Source organism: Siphateles boraxobius, unplaced genomic scaffold (genome assembly GCF_051911475.1).
Source record: "Siphateles boraxobius isolate OS27281-9 unplaced genomic scaffold, OSU_SipBor_1 41, whole genome shotgun sequence".
NCBI classification, from domain to species: Eukaryota; Metazoa; Chordata; class Actinopteri; order Cypriniformes; family Leuciscidae; genus Siphateles; species Siphateles boraxobius.
The window spans coordinates 8,188,733-8,206,371 of record NW_027509042.1 but is presented as its reverse complement, the minus strand read 5'-3'; the positions used below and the strand labels follow the sequence as shown (position 1 = coordinate 8,206,371).

The window sequence follows — 17,639 nt, the reverse complement described above, 5'->3', positions numbered from 1 at the left end:
GTGTATCGGTCCAACAGTTTATTGATCATTTGGTTATTCATAGATTTAAATTCCAGTAATTGTGCGTTTGATGCCAATTCATAGTCCTTGTGCTATGTGGGCTCACGGTAGAAAGTCGTTTAGAAACAGCAAACCCCAGCATATTAAAGTAATTTATGCAAATCCACAGCCACTTTTCTATAGATCAAGCATTATAACGTGAATATATCATATTGGAGAGTGTATTACCGTGCACCCTGTCGTAACCGGACGAGGTGAGCTGTTTGAATGCTGAATGGAGAATGATTGACAGCTGTAGAAGAGGGAAGACGAGTTTCCGTGAACTTAAATTTAATTATGTAAATATACTTCTGTCCCTCACACTAAGCTATGAAATGCCTTCAGATGACTTTGAAAATATTGCAGGAAAACTTAGTGCTTGTCTATATCTTTTGGTCCATGGCTCCCCTATATGCCGCAGGCATATAAATGAGTGCAATAATGGTGGTTGCCTGAAATACTGCGGTTAGATCAAAGTAATCGCGATCAGACGGTTATTTATTTATCGTGACAGGCCAACAGGCAGCATTTCTATCAGCAGCGTATCTCCCTCACTTGCCATGCAGATCAACAACACACCAACATGAGGAATTGTGATGTCCACAACAGATTAGGCCTAAGTTTTACATACTTAAAAGTTGACTGGACAGCTAGTCTGACGTGAAACCCATGCGGCACATATCCATTGACAGAAACATACATTAGCGGAACTCTGTACGTGTTTTTTCTTTTTCTTCACCAAACCATATTATAGATGTATCTTCTGATTTGAGATTAACCGCGGTGTAAATGTGTGCCAAACCGTGGGTGGAGAACGGTATGTTTTTTGTTTTGTTTTTACAGAGAACCATTACACCATAATAACATATATATGCATCCATTCGTTCAGTCTATCCACTGTAGTACCTTTAGCACTGGGTAATTTGCTCTAATCCAGACTGGAGTTCTGTCAAAAGTGCACGATCCTCCACTTAACAGGTACTTGGCTTAGTTTACCTCCTGAGGGGGATCCAGAAATCCCTTCCAACCTGAGGTCAGCCCGGGAGTCTAGCGGCAGACACGCCTGTGATTGATTTGATTAACCTTCCCTTGGTGGATCTCCTGCCACGAGGGGAGATTTGTATCAAGGGCAGTTTAGAGAGACAGAAACAGGCTGAGTGTTTGAGCCATGAATCAGTGCCAGCTGTAACTCGGCCACGAGAGCTCAATGGCATGTCAGGACTGCTGTCAACTAGGGTTGTAACGGTATGAGATTTTTTTTATTTCCTCAGAAACTCTGGGTTGTCTGGTATAATTTATCTGGATTCTATGATTTAATACAAACAAACTATAAACTAAAATAATAAAAATTTAGACAAAAAAACTATATTATTTCTTAAATAATGTTTACATAAACTTTATTATTATTGTTGTTGTTATAATTTTAAGTTGGCTACATTCTATTGTATAATAATAATAATAGTAATAATATATTTTAGTAATTATTTCTTTAAAAGGGGCATTCGGCCCCTTTTAAACACACTGGCCGCCCTCAATGTGTTTGATGTATTACCCACCTCGGTAGACATAGCTCCACACGATAAAGTTGGCCGGCTCCGATAATAACAAATGCACATGAGCAGCGGTAGAAAGGGGGAGGAGGGTGCCGCAAGTGAGTTTTTTTACGACATTGTTGTGAAATATACGCCTCATAGCTGTAGGGGTAGCTCGTTGAGAAAACACACGACAACAAAAGTGAAAATCAGCGATGAGATGGCTAGAGTTGCCGAATGCCCCTTTAAGCTAAACCGAACTTATTTTGACAGGTTGTACTAAACATCTATGAGTTTCAGTCAGAGTGTATTTGACGATGATTCTTTTAAATAAAATTATGAAATGCAGTGTTTCCCCTAGAAATTTTTCCAGCAGAGGTGCTGTTATGTGCCCGAGGTTGTTACCAAGCCGCGCGTGGTGGGGTCCGGGGGCATGCACCCTGGAAGATTTTTTTTTAAATAACCCCTTAAACCATGACATCTGGCAAGTTTTGTCGATAGAAATGGACATTTTGAGAAAAACAAATATGACATACCATCAACTGATTCAAGGCATGATTATTGCAGCACGTACCTTGAACTGCAGTCACAAACAGATACCTTAATTTTATAATTTTAGACAGGATTGTTCATGTTTTCTTTTGTGTTCATTTTCAGCTTGGTAGAAATTGTTTAGGGGAAAAATGAAACAGCACAACCCAGAAAAAGATTATTTTTAAATTTATTGAAAATTTTATCTTAATGGGAAAGGCCAAACCCAATCTGTGAGCACTTAATTTTTCTGGGCTTTTTATAGAAGATCTCTAAGGCTCTTTGGTAATTGAATGATATTGTGGGGGTATTTTTTGTTTTTGCAAGAAGTTTTATGCTCATCTAGCCTGCATTTATTTAATCAAAAATACAGAAAAAACAGTAGCCTAATATAGTGAAATATTATTACATGATGTTGTTTTTAACTTTTTATTAAATCAAAGAATCTTTTAAAAAAAAGAAGAAAAAAAGAAAGAAAAAAAGAGCATCACGTATCATCATATTAGAATGATGTCTGAAGGACACCAACAAGTTTAGTAGACTCATCTGAAAAATTAAATATGATTTAACGTTAACTATCAGGACTATGAGCAGTAGGTGATACTTCCTCGTCCTCATGGAGAGCGCAGTTCGTACCGCTTTCTCCTTTCCACAAGCGCTTGCTCTCCCGTGGCGTCTGTCGTTGCTATGCAACCATGAACAGAGGCGCGCTTGAAAAAACGCGCGCGCCGGCCGCATTTGAAATAATGAATTTGCACGCGCAAAAAACGTGCTATGTGAACGGCCCCTTGTGGCAACGTGACATTAGACTAATCGAAAATATTTCCATATGTGGCTCTTTCCTCCTTGTTAACAAGGGGATTCAGAGCCACCGCATGCAGCGCCGCCGGTCGCCATGACAGTGTTTTTGGGTGTGTAAGTGAATGAAGTGAATGTCGTGATTTTGCAGCGGCGCTTAAAAACCAGCGGCCGCGCTGCGCCGCTACTGAATACATTGTAGGGGAAACAATGAAATGCTCATTCAGTTCTCTCAGAGCAGCTCTGGATATGTTTCTTGTGTTTGCGTCCTCATACAGTGAGTGAGACGGCAGACAATTCAAACACCATGAGCGTCACACATACTTGAGTATGTACTAGGAGAAATGGCGCTGCTCATTCACTCAGACACGCAGAATATAGATTTACAGTATATACTCATATAGCGATCTGATTTATTGCACAGCTACATTTTAGATTTATTCATCCATCTATCAAATCGTGCATTTTATGTGACATCTGCGTTATAATGTAAATTCCCTCAGCAACACGGAAATAATATGGCCTTAAGTTATAAATGGAACTTTATCTGCAGGGAGGGATGGTGTTCGCGAATATGGGAGAACATGTTCGATGTATTTCCTCCTTTTGCTGCCACTCTTTGTCCACATTTCTGAATAGGGCTGGACGATTTTGGCTAAAATCATAATCACGATTAATCGAACAAGTTACCTCGATTACGATTATTAAATGATTATTCAAATAAAATTCTTTCTCATGTGTCACTGGCAAGGATTATACTGTAAATATGTTCACGGTTATTTTTTTTTTAATGAAAGAATGCATAATCCTATCTTTGTGATTCTAAAATAAGGAAACGCACAGATAGCTTTTAATGCTTACTTATTAAATATTTCAAACAATTGAATCAAACAAAGCATACAATGCCTGAAATTAAAACGTCTTATAAAAAAGTGATTAAGTTTTAATGCAAAAAGAAAGTTTCCTATAAATGTAGAAAATACTTCTTTTTGTAAACAAAATAAATTATTGTAAATATTGCCATCTTAAAAGTAAAATATAACTTGTATAAAACTAAAAAAACGAATCCTTTTCATATTATGTAGCATTTGTAAATGCTTGTGTTATTGAAACCTGCTTTGTGGAGTGGAGGCACGTGTTGCTGGGCGTTTGTCAGTCTCTCTTTTTTTTCCGCGTGTTTCTTTGGTACAAGCGGCTCCTGTTGCTGAGTTGACTCAGTGTTTGAGTTCCCTTTCACACAGAGATTCCGGAAAATACACGTATAAAGTGGCCCGGGATTTGACCCGGGTTCGTTTGACTTTGGTTCATTCACACTGCCAGTGATTTTCCGGAATCAAGAGAGTGCGTTCACACAGACACACACAACCCGCAAAGACACATGACATGTCCCAGCGGCGTCTATAGTCTGCTTATGAGCTGCGATTTCTCTCGAGAAACCACGCTTGTGCATTTTTTTTTCTCTGATTCGATCATAAACTAGCGCATAACGAACCGTTTCACACTGGCGAACGATCCCGGCTTAGCGCCATCATTACGACACGGCATTGATTACGGCTTTTGTTCACACAGCGGGCGTTCCGGGACTGAACACGGCAATGTTACTATGTCCCCAACCTGGCATCAATCCCGGGTCGTGTTTGCGTTCACACAGAAGGTGTTTGTTCTGGCAATTTCCCGGGATCAACGCGCTGTGTGAAAGGGGCTCATGTTGCTTCAATCTCACAGACTGGACGGGGTGGAGACAGTTACGTGACTACGCGGTAGTATGTTTTAAGGGGAAAGTACATTAACACACAGTGGGCGGAAATATTAATAGGATTAAAATAACGAAATAACCGACATGGTAAAATTACGTCGGTTATAGGCTCTGAATTTCGGTTTCGATTAATCATCCAGCCCTATTTCTGAACACAACTGGATATCCATCTTCAAGGACAACCCTGCATTTATTGTATACCCAAGTATTCCCACACTGGAGATTTTAACTCAATTTTTTCTCCGGCGGGGGATAGAGATATTAGAATTCGCAGCCTCTATCTCAGACATTTTCTCTGCTGTACAGGTATGGGTGGAGTCTAAGCAGTCAAGGGAAAAAAAGTTACATATGCACAGGTGAGATCTGGTTTAATTTTTGTTAATGTTCAAATGTTCACGATATGATAATCGTACATGTCAATATCGTGATAAACTGCCATACCATTACAACCCTACTGTCAACACTCACTGAGCACGACAAAACACACACAATGCATTATTTATTGATCGACGCATGATGCCTCATCACAACCTCACCCTGTTGACTGGGACTCGAGTATGAACACAGGTGGCACCTCTCCAATGGAAAGAGAGAAATGGCATACAGTTTGAGATGGACACTGACCAAACTCACATTAGCGAACAGATGTTGGTTGCCAAGTCGAGGGAAACTTGAATGGAGTTGGATGAGAGAGTGGTCATTGTGGTTGAGGGACTGTGTTTTGGAATTTCATACTACTCTTATGGATTAGTCAGGGGATAGGCTATGCCACATTTAATTTCACTTGAATGAACACAACGCTGTGAAAGACAATTTACAGTTGTAGCCTATACTTTGGTGTCTATCATTCAGCTGACAAAACAGTACGTCTTTTCAAAACATTTCCTGTTGACAAAAATCCAAATAAATTTGCTATCTAAAGACAAACTGCTGTACCTCCCTCCCTCATAACCTTATTTTCATTTGCATTAAATTAAATGTTGCCTACCTCTAACTAAGGTCCATTTCTGCTGAATAGAGTATTTATACTGACTGTGTATTGAGCATTTTCTTTATGCATGGAACATCTGGATGACTTGCACTTGACAAAATCTGCAGTACACAAAATAGCGCACTGTGTAGAACACTGTATCCCAGGGCTGCATGATTAATCAAAATTAAACCGAAATTGCGACTTGGCTTAGTGCGATTATGGCTATTCCCCTTTCTCTGTTGAATATTAAAACAACAAAACAAAATATACAAAAATAAAATAATTACTGAGATGTAACTATCATTATCAAATAGCGGTTCAGAGAAGGTCAGCGGTTTAGGAGAAACTGTACATTATTCTTAAGATTAAAATACCATTATCTCCTTCTCTGTTTATTAGGAGATCTCTCAGAGCAACACCTCACTATGTAAAGTTTATAGTGTTCTACTATACCAAGAAAACTATTCTTCAACATTGGACAACTAAACAATCATTAAATATTAATCATTAGTTAAATGTATTAGAGCAATCGAAAAAATGGCCGCTGTAGCAAGAAAGAGCACTAGAGTCTATTTAGAAGTGTGGTCACGTATTTTTGGAGTAGAGGAATGAGTATTGTCCTTTTATCTGTGAAAACCCAATTTAGACATACATTATTGTATATCATTAAATGTAATATAATAATACTACTTTTTTTCAAACTGAAGTAGATTATAAATATTTTTTAAAAGGCATTATATAAATTATTTTATTTGGAAAAAATATACAACTGGTCATTTTGTAAACTTAGAACTGTGTGAAAACAAGCCTTGGTCTAAAAAGCCCCCCATGGTGGTACGTGTCACTTTAAACTGATGCGCTGCAATTAATGACACCACACATGGAGGCTCTTTAATTCCTAGAGAGGTTGGCATTTCGGTGAGGCTCCAGTCTAAGCTTCAGTTACACAAACGTTAGCGGTGCAGTAAATTATGGCTGCATTAAATGAAACCGATTGCATGTAGAGGCAAGACCGAATGAGAGAACGCTCCGGTGAAGAGAGGCTACAAAAAGTGCTCAATTAACAGCTCTCCAATTCAAGTGCAGAATAAGCAGGCAATCATAGTCATTGACTTTTGCATGCTATGAGGCCACAAAGTGCCCTGGAGAGAGGACAGTCAGGTCAATGGGATACATATCTGATACTTATGCCTGGTATTGGACTACAAGGTGCTGTACCTTTATTGGCAGACTGCAATCTAATAAGCAAGCTGTTGTCATTTAAAGGATAAGGCTAGTTAAACTGAACCCATACTCTCTACTGAGCCTATGGATTTAATTCATCTCAGATGGAGGACTCTGAATAAAAAGAAAGCAGTGAAAAAAACTCATATTTGTCCTAAAAATATGCTAACTTTTTAGACATTTCCTGACAGCATCTGTGAGATTCACCACTAGATTTAACATGGTTCGCCTCTTACATCACGGCAAACGCGACAGTTATGTGCAGTGGCAGTTCGCGGAGCGCCTTGATCCTCTGGCGTAGCAGTATTAAGCGTTTGGCTGGTGGGGGATGATGAAGCTGCCATGTGTGCGCGCGTGTTGAACAAGCTCTGGGACTGGGCTCCCATAAGCCATTCTACTAAGCGATTAGTGGCTTTGTGCCTGCTGTACAGAACGGAGATAGTGAAGAGAGCACCTAGAGAACAGGCCCTGGGCTCCCGTGCTGTCGCTCTCGACTGGGTGGAGGACATTAAACATTCATCTCCACCTTCTGGAGGGATCTGCCCTCCTTCTTCCCTGAGGAAATTGCTCTCTGGGGAGAAGATCTCAGCAGTGGTGAAAAATCTAACTGCTCTCACAAGATGTGGATGTGAAATGCAATGTGAAAACAGGGCAGTTAGTTAGCGGATAACATAAAAAAAGTAAATAAAATGGAAAAAATACAAAAAAAGAGACCGTTGCAAGTAGTACCAGGGTTTTTTCCTCGCAACCCAATTTGTTCATGGAGTGGCATAAAAAAACATGACCTGCATTTTGTATTTGGAAATCAGGCACAGATTCTGTGTGGGCCTGTCTAAAACTAGCAAAAAATCAAACATGAACATCTCTTTCTCTCTTAACATCTCTTTCTCTTTTTGATCCATCCAAAAGAAGCGTCCTGTGTTGTCTGACCTTTCACCAAAGAAAACCACACAATTCCCCTCATCACTCAGACTGCAAACCAGGTGTAGAGTTTGTGTGTAACCCACATAGGGATCCATCTATCAGCAGAGGCTTGTCATGCGTTTCTTTTCATATGATGACCTGAAAGAGTGATACTTTATCAGACTCACTCAACCTTGTGTCCTACCGTTGCCTCTGACCTGTATAATTACAGGTCACTATTCAAATTAGTATGAACGAGCTAAAGGCTGTGCAATATGCACCCTATTCAACACAACAATTTACTGAATATTTATGTCTAGACTGGCCTGCTCTGCTAAACTAATAAGTAGAAATGCAACAAAGAAGCACTTTTTGTTAAGCGTTCAAATAGGAAACCATGTCTTGTCACTGAACTGCTCCTTTGTGATTCACTTTTGCACTGAGAGAAAAGTTTCAGTACTAAGTAGTTACTCCAACACAACTAAAATATCTGGAGACTGTGGGCCTACAAAGTATTTGAACATTAAAGTCACACTTTAAATCACTGCATTAAAATATAAAAGCAAGTGGCATTTAAATAAATTTTTGAAGCTCAATCTGCATGCAGAACATTTCATAAAGTATAAAATTATTAAAACAATAGAAGCACGGTCCTTAAGACAAACTGTATTTGGAGACAGGTTGTCAAATAAAATTTGTTTAATGAATTTTTTTTTTTTTCAAATCAAGTTAAAGTAATTTAAAAATGGCTCTAGCAGCATTTATTTTCAGATGTTGCTTGATTTGATATTTTGTATGTGACTAGGCTATGTGACGAAAAACTTCTAGGGGCTACGTGACAGACTGCTGTTGTAAAAGAAAACCTTCACATGAAGAGTTCACAGAAAAGATATTTCCCTTGCCATCACTTTCATACATTATCTGCAAATCCATGCCTTTATGGTCTAAAGAATTTAATGTCATAGAAAAACAGCAAACAATAACGACAGGCTGACTAATCCTCTTAGCGCTAACATCTACATACAAGCAGAGCTGCAGATTGTAATAGCTTTATACTTCCTCCGGCAAAAACAGATTCCAGCTCCAATCAAGACAAGCTGTCAGTCACTCTACCAGTCAGTCTGCCTTACCATCTTCATCAGCGCTCTGCTCCGCAGACTACAGCGAGGCACAACCGCATCAGTTCATACTCGGTTAGCTGATTAAGTGTGGTCACCAAACGTCACTGACTGTGTTACGTGAGAGATGCATGAGTCAGGCGAACGGCAGCCTCCTCTGCTTCGCTGACTGAATGACATGCGGAGGAGAGCGGGAGTTGAAGGAGGGTGAGCCCAGTGCTGGGTAATGATGTGCTCCATTCTGCCTTCCCTCTGAGAGCCTCTTGGCTGAGTGAGCACATCCCAACACAGCCGTCTATCAAGCTCAGCATGCAGTGGCTCACAACCCCCTCCTCACAGCGTGCACACGTACAACACGCACACTCGCTCTCTTGCATTCATTCACTCTCTCCATTCTTTTGGGGCCTTTTTTATCTCCTCTCTGGTGCCTTGTCATCTGTCTCCCTTCAGAATCACATGTCCAGCACTTTCTCTGTTGCTAAATCACTTTCAAGCCTATTGCAGCCCACACAAACAAACAAACACACACACACACACACGCACTAGGGATGCGCGGTATACCGGTACTGCAAAAATACCGGTATATAGCCTATTATATTTCAAACGGTTCAATATCCTAATTTTGTTCAATTTCGGTATTTAATGCGCTGCTGTTTCGAAGTTCACCGCTAGGCGGCAGTGCGCTACCTAAACTGACGCGGGTCATGCGAAACCGGCAAACGGCGACAACAGAGGAACACGATGGATCAAACGAAGCTCATTCGAATTTCTACACGCCCGAAAATAATAAATAGAGCGAGCAGTATGAGTGAAATAAGGCATTACTTTGCCTACAAAAGTAATGAGACAAGTAAAGAAACAGATCTAATGCACCACTCTACAAACGGGGAGGCAACAAATCAAATCTGCCTAAGCACTTGACTTGTCAGTTGCTCATCCTGACTTGTTCAAAGAGTTCAGAGATCGACAGGTTAGTCCATCATTCAACTGATTTAATTTAGACTTTTATTGAACACTGAACAGCGCACATACGTAAGAGCTTATCAATTATATATGATACGGTAAACACGAAAGCTCAAATCTGCTTGCATGGCAGGCTAGAACCAATTAAGTTTAGGTCTCATAATTGGTGCATTTTCAAACAAACATATATTAATTGAATTTGAATGAATAAAGAACAACAATTTGAATAATATTAATTTTAGTATTAGTGATAGTAAAATGAATGGCATATTAGAGCCGCTATTGCGACCCCTAGAGGAATAAGCCGAGAGAGAGAGAGTAATAGTAGTAATATAAATATTACTAATATTACAATTAAGCTACATTTGTCAACATTCATTAGGTAACTAGACCTAACAATATTATAGCATTTATTAATCTATATCAATCAGTAATTAAATGACCTAGAAAATTAAATATACTAATACATGTTTAGCAATGCATTAAAGTAATATGAACCCAGACAGTAACCAAACCAAGATGAATAAATGCAATAAATGTTGATAATTCTCTGTTGATGCATGACAGCTAATGGTTTACATGTCATTTCATTATTCTATTATTATTATATGTTAATCTATTATTATAGATATTAACCTATTTTAATTGTATAATTTCATGGTTTTTTTCAAAATCAAATTTAACCTACTGTATGTTCCCTGACTGAATTATTATTATTTTACATTTTGATATCTTTTATTAGCAAATTTGGTAGTGGAGAGTTTCAAGCAGTGTTTTTGAAGTGTCACTTAAATTTTGAGAGAGTTTTTTTTTTTTTACCTGTGGTATCAATTTAGTATCGATACCAAGGTATTAGGTCCTGGTATCGTACCGAAGCCAAAATTGTGTATCGAGTATCGAGCCATCCCTATAACTAACACACACACACACACACACACACACACACACACACACACACACACACACACACACACACACACACACACACACACACACACACACACTACTACTAAGCATCAACCGGTATCACCAGGGCAGAGAAGTCCAAAAGTCTGAGAATACTCTGAAAATCTCTAAAATTTACTTAACAATACTGTCGTTGGATTGGGGGGGGGGGGGGGGGGGGGGGGGGGGGAATCATGCATTTAAAATAGAACGATTTCTTTTGGACCCCACTATAAGGACAGCAAATAAGATGCAGTCTTCATAAAAGTGAAAAACTTAAGTGTTGGACACTAAAATACTTTACAATAACATGTTCATTACCTGTTGGTAGATTCTGCCAATCTCAATGGCCATATATTGTTTGATGAATCAATCTGGCTATTGGTCTATCACTACTCAACACATCCTATTTGACCTCTACAAGACATAATCTCATGCATTCCGATCTCTCATTTTTGCTCTAGCGAAAAATGACTAGTGCCTCATTTCGCTTAAATGTCTGCAATCTCAGAAGTTTTAAACCCTCAATTAAACCCTGGCATAGATTAAAAGCTTATGCCTGTGGTTTAGAGCAGGTATAAATGCTGATAACTGTGGATAAGCAAAAGTGTGTCTAAGTGTGTTTGTAGAGGCATGGGGGAATTTGACAGTGTTAGCAGTCTGATTATGTAATTTCATTATCCTCAACAATCTGCACTCAAGCAATGGCGAAGAAAATTACTGGATTGTAAATCTCTACTCCATCAATTACACAAAGAATCTCTGCCATCCTGGTTGATTGCACGAATCAATAGTGTCATAGACAATATTATGTTATTCCAAGCGGAACAAGTCACTTAAAGTCTCAATTTCCCATGGAATCACAAAGATTGTATGAAATTATTGCACCGTGACATACTTAATATTCCATCGGCTTGCGCTGTGTGTCTACCTTTACATGACACACGAGAGAGACACTACAACAGTCTGAGTATGTGTGGGAATGTTGAAGACACCTCATCATTTGATTGAATTTTGAGTCAGCGACTCAAATCTTTTAAAGAGTTTAAAAGTTAAATATTAAATATAAGTTAAAAAAAGCCCTATTAAAATGTCTGCTCTGGTCAATCAATATAAATACAATAAGAGGCGGGCCTCTGCAGTTTTCATTCAGTGTAAATGAAATAACATATCGGAAAAATATTCAACTATGTCAATCAGTGCGTGTCTTGATTTCTGTGGATGTGCACAAGACTTAATCAACTATTGAGTGTGTGTAAATACATATACAGTGAGGAGTTAATAAATACATGTTCCCTTTAAATGTATTTATGCTACTGCAAATGCATTTAAAAATCCACTTCTGCAAGGTTGCAGCAAACATCTATATCTGTAATGTTTTTTTCTTGTGTATGCTTTATCAATAAACAGAATATTTAATAATGTAAAATAAATAAAAAACGAATGATTTTTTTGCGGCTTAGTCCAGAACCGTAAAGGAACTGCAATGCATCTGTCAATCGATTTTCCCCACCTCTATCATTGAGTGGTAAAACATTTCTTGTCTCTTAAATGTTTATTTTTTATCAATACTGACATAGGAAGAAACAAAACTACTTGAACACTAGTTTAAAGGATGAAAAACTTTGTCTGGGACCTGGCAGTGAGCTTCAGGGGAAGTAAAAGTACACCGCATTGAAGATCAAGGTAACACAAAGGCCAAATGGCACTTCCCCATGATCCAGCACATCAATCAACTTAAGAAACCCCTAATGGATTCTTCCCTCTAACCTGTGGGTGACTGATATGCATCTTGGAACATAGAAACCAGGGAATCTGATACTGAAACAAGGTGTCGCATTCTTCACTCCTGTTCTCAGGATTCCAATCTAATATTAAAACATGATGCTTTAAGGTCTGCAAAGAATGGAGTGTGAGGGAATTTGATTTCGATGGGCTAAGAGGAAAGAAGATTGTTCTGAAGTTTTGCTTGAGGGTGTTTTTTTTTAGTTCAGATTAGTAAGAATGGAAGATTAAAGCCATCTTAAGACAACTTGAATCCAAAAGTGCTACCTCACAAATAATATAGACCACACGTCTAACATCATACGACAAGCCCACAGTGATTCAGGATCAATTTCTGCTGGGTTGACAGTAGCATAACCCTAGATAACCTCTACTGCCATGGCAACACAAAGCGAATGAGTTTATGAAGTGTGCAGCTGCTGTGTGGGAAAAAACACAACGAGAGACATTCCCTCCGGCAAAGATGTCATCCAAATCATACAATCTTGCAAGTTGCGGATACACCAGCATGAAAGCCATACATATAATTCACTCAACACTTCATTAGCACATTGTTGAGCGTCAAATTGCCCAGTCGATAAGTGAACATCCAAACCTTTGAGGTCTGTTAGTTAGTGATTCAGTTGAGCAAAAGAGAATCTGTTATGCTTAATTAACATTTATCCCTAAAAGTTGCCTTTAATTATCATCCTAAAAGTCTACCAACTTTTGCACAATCTCCTGCAGCCAAGTTTGCGGCATGCTGCATTAAAATAATCAATCTGCCTGAACCCAATGTGCTCAGGAATCAGATTAAGCAATGCAACAATTCCGACACTTTAAACACACTTTCTTTACATGATGAAAAAACAACAACATGCATTGATAATCTACATACATCCTTGCACAGGTGGTTAGTGCATTCTTTGAACTCCAAAGACCAACATAGATAAAATAATTGGTGAGTGGAATGCGTTATCACACCACAAAGACCCATTCACTGAGGGAAACAGAGATAAAAGGTGCTGAGCTGGGAGCATTTACTTCTGCACCCTTGTAAGAGAGCTCATCGTTTCTCTGCGAGCACCCAACTCCCCCCCCCCCCCCCGTGCACCACTGGAATACATCAAACGAGGACAAGATGGATAATTAGTCCTCATTACAAAGGGAGCCAGGCTTCTTACATCAGCAAACAATCGCATCCATCAAAGCTTGACAGCGCAGATCAAACAGAGACAGAGCGGCTCTCATCAGCAATATCGTACAATTTCTATTTAGCAGACTGATAGGAGCTGGGCTGCTGCCAGCGAGAGTGAGACGAGGGGTTTCCGACAAGCATGGCATCATTTCCTGTCTTTACTATGAACGTTACGCAACTGATTTCTCCAAACAGATCCATGAGCTAAGCTGGGTTTTCGAAGGGAATAAACTGACTAATCGTTATTGACAAATGAGGCGCTTTGGAGTGTCTGACTTGTCCCGACACCTCTTCTTTCCCCCAAATGTCAGAAAACCACTGGGTGTAAAAGAGCAGATGAAAAGGTTAGAGCTCGGGGATTACTGTGTGTAGCCGCATATTACTCATAGCTGTAGACACCACATCAGTCAGCTGATGAGAAGTGTTGGCGGGTTTACACATCATAAACACAGCGCAGACAAGACAAACGTAGAACATACGTAACTGAGGATACACAGCTACATACACTTACAGGAATACAACCACGATGGCATTTCAGGCAAACCAAACACATTCATTTGTTGATTTAATCAGTGGCTTATAGTTCCTTGCCATTTTTTCAATATATTTGATGTACACCTAAAATATGATCAGCATACTGACCTACAATATAGTGTGCAAAAAGCAGTACATCAAATATATTGCATGGTCAAATAAGAAAAATGAAACAACAGGCGAATAATACAGGAGCGTGCAGCCTGTAGTCACTTTGACATCCAATCAGGTGCTTAGAAGCCATTAGAATTGGGAAAAATGGCAAGGAATGGCAATGGCAAAGAACTATAGCATCAATAAAGTTGATCCTCATGGTAAATAGTTTTAACAACACAGACAATTAGCAAAGGATACAGCCAGACATCCTAAACTATGGGTCACATAAGAGTGGCCTCCAGGATAAAAAATGAGAAACACTGGAATAAATTACCTTTATGAATGGACAAGCACACCTAGACCTGTTATGGCGCTTTTCCAATGCATGGTACGGTTCGGTTCGGTACGGCACGCTTTGGCGCTTTTCCACTGCATGTTACGGTACTGCTCGGCTCGGTACGGCTCACTTGTGGCACTTTTCCACTGCATGGTACGGTACGGTACGGCTCGCTTCGGCTCGCTTTAAATGGTACCACCTCTGTTGAGGTTCCAAGCGTACCGTACCGATACTAAAATGTGACGTGGAAGCACTGTAGATCCCTGATTGGTCAGACAGACAGAATTGTCACAACCAGCGTCATTGTATTTGCGAGACATCAAACCCGCTAGATTTAAATAGCCAGTAACAGCCTCCAATGTTTTAAAACTACTTGCTTGACTTGCTTGAAGAAAAAAAACTTCCAAAAAAGAAATGGCTGAATCGTGTTCAGTGGACAAGAAGCGCAGACGTTCTTCTTGTTAGTTGCCGAGGAGCGGATAAACTATAACGTTCAGTTATAATCCCACCCACTTTGAAGCGGTACTAACTGCAGTGGAAAAGCAACCGAGCTAAAGCGAACCGCGCCGTGCCGCGCCGAGTCGTACCACGCAGTGGAAAAGCGAAGCGAGCCGAACCGTGCCGAGCCGAACCGTACTGAGCCGTACCATGCAGTGGAAAAGCGCCATTAGGGACAGCTTCCAAATGAGCAGAATAGAAATGAGAGTAATGAAATCATTCAATTAGGCAAACCAGAAAAAACAACATTAAAGCTTGGTTCTTCACCCTAAGCTTTATTTCAAGTGAGCACCATGTTAGACTAATTCTTAAATCAAGCAGATATTGTTACACTTGCAGATGTGTCAAAACAAATGGCACATCCTAAAGAATCTGACACCTGATTGACCTTTAAACTGTTGCAGCCGCTTTAATAAGATAGAAAGCCCAATACATTTCGTTTCCTGTTCTTGATCTTAACAGCAAATGCCTTTAAAACAGTTTGACGCATTCTACACACACCCAGACATGAAATACCTTTGATCAAACCCAACCAATGCCAGCCATGGATTTAAATTGGAAATCTGACTGGTGCCACACATGCAAACACTGCAGCACTGCAATAGCAGGTAAGCATCTGCAAGCATGCATGACCATGGAGCTGCAGTGCAAGCATCTGCACGAAAATCCAATGCAATAAATTGTGTTCAAGCTAATGCAGGACAAAGAAAGTTTGCCCATCACTGCAGAGACTGCACGGGCTGGCTGCCACACTCCATTCTAGTGCCAGTCATCAGACTGAATAAATTACATTTAACTTGCATGAGAGGACTGGTGTTTCAATGCATCTTAAAGAGCAAATCAACAAGTAAAGCATTACAACCAGCTGCATTAGTGAGGATGAGATAAGGATTGCAATGCTGCAGAAGTACAGTGTAAATGCCCATACCTGGTAGACGTGCCCTTCCGTACATCACAGATGCTGCATTTGAAGGCTTCGGCACTGTTTCTGAAAGTGCACACGCTACAGTCCCAAAATCCGTCGTCCGCTGTCGGTTTGGCTTGTCTTTTTGGCCTTAAATAACAAAAAAGAAACCCAAATTATAAAGGTCAACCTCCATGTTTGCCCTCCTAACACCCTACACCCCTACTTTTTTCTGTCTCGAATTCGTTTAACGTAACCGAAGTGGCACAGAAAGTGACAGAAAATCCGACCCGTGACGCGCGAGGGCGGTTTATTAGAACCGGAAAATACTGGAAATACACGCTAACCAGCTAACTAGCCCCGGTTATTCTCCACAGCTCCTAGTCACCGGGCTTAACACATATATAATACACTCTCTAGACTGGTGTCCGCTGGCACGACAGCTAACATTAGCCAGCGAGCTAAAGATATCGCGTCGGTGAACGGCGTGAAATTGAATGTCAAAAACGGTCCATTTAACGTTGAACTTCGACCAAAAAACCCGTCCGAAGAGGCCAGGCGTATCCCGTAGGAGGAACATCTCTTTGTCTGAGAGGCACTGAGAAGTGTTAAGAGTCATATGTGAAGAAGAGAAAGCCGCCATAGCTGCGCTTGTTTCTGAGAGAAAGGAGAAACACTCCTCGAGAAAAGCATCCGAATGTCCACCGAGCGAAAAACAGCCGCGCGGTCACCAAAATCGCCTCGGAAACTATCGACTGCTTACGGTTTCTTACCTGGTCGGGCTCTTTTTGTCGCCCATGGTGGAAAAACAGACTCTCAAAAGACCGAAAATGGTTCAGTAATTAACAATAATTGTGTGTGAAGGTCCGTGTGAGCGTGTATGTGTGTGTATGGTGGATCCACACAGAGAGAAGCGCTTGCAGGCAGTCTCGCCTTCCCCCGACTGACTGACTGACTCTAGGCAGGGCGAAGAGACTGCGGACCCCGTGACTGCGCCGCCCAATCACCGCTGTCGTCGGTTTAAAAGTCTCGCCAGAAATAATCGGCACGGATTGAGTAATACTACTACACTCTCCGATTGCCAAACGTAATTAGACTGTGTGCCTGTCGAAGTGAGAGAAAGCAGCAGTGAGAGACCTACTCGATGACTTAATGACTCTGCTATATATCAACAGCAGCACTGGGGAGCGTGCGTTGAGTTGGGATATATGGGGAGAAAAGTCAAGTTCAATTTGGGACACCTTGATGCTGAAGAATACAGGAGTTTACTTTGTCTTGTGGTATACCACCTCAAATCATATATAAAAAGTAAGCCATGGAAATGCAAGGACTAAATGACCACATAACCAGTTTTAATTCTTCAGTGTGCAACAAGTTTACCATAGTAGCAGCTGTTTTTTTTATCACTGATTACAATATTGTATATTTTTAAGTCTTGGATAGCCTAACTGAAGAACCTGTTGTTAATTATTTTATTTCAGATTTTTGATAAAACAACTAGTTATAAAAATAATATTTCATGTATT

General features: G+C 40.1%; 1 protein-coding gene across 1 annotated transcript in view; it reads right to left on the bottom strand.

The window, feature by feature from the left end:
• Positions 1 to 17,201, bottom strand: part of rybpb (RING1 and YY1 binding protein b) — a 41,076-nt gene extending 23,875 nt beyond the window's left edge. Inside the window, exons 1-2 of the mRNA XM_077198104.1 lie at positions 16,887 to 17,201; positions 16,138 to 16,263 (exon numbers count right to left, since the gene is read on the bottom strand). Of these exons, the coding sequence (XP_077054219.1) occupies positions 16,138 to 16,263; positions 16,887 to 16,912 (152 nt within the window). The 5' untranslated portion in view covers positions 16,913 to 17,201. The remainder of the gene's footprint in view (positions 1 to 16,137; positions 16,264 to 16,886) is intronic.
• Positions 17,202 to 17,639: the final 438 nt, after the last annotated feature.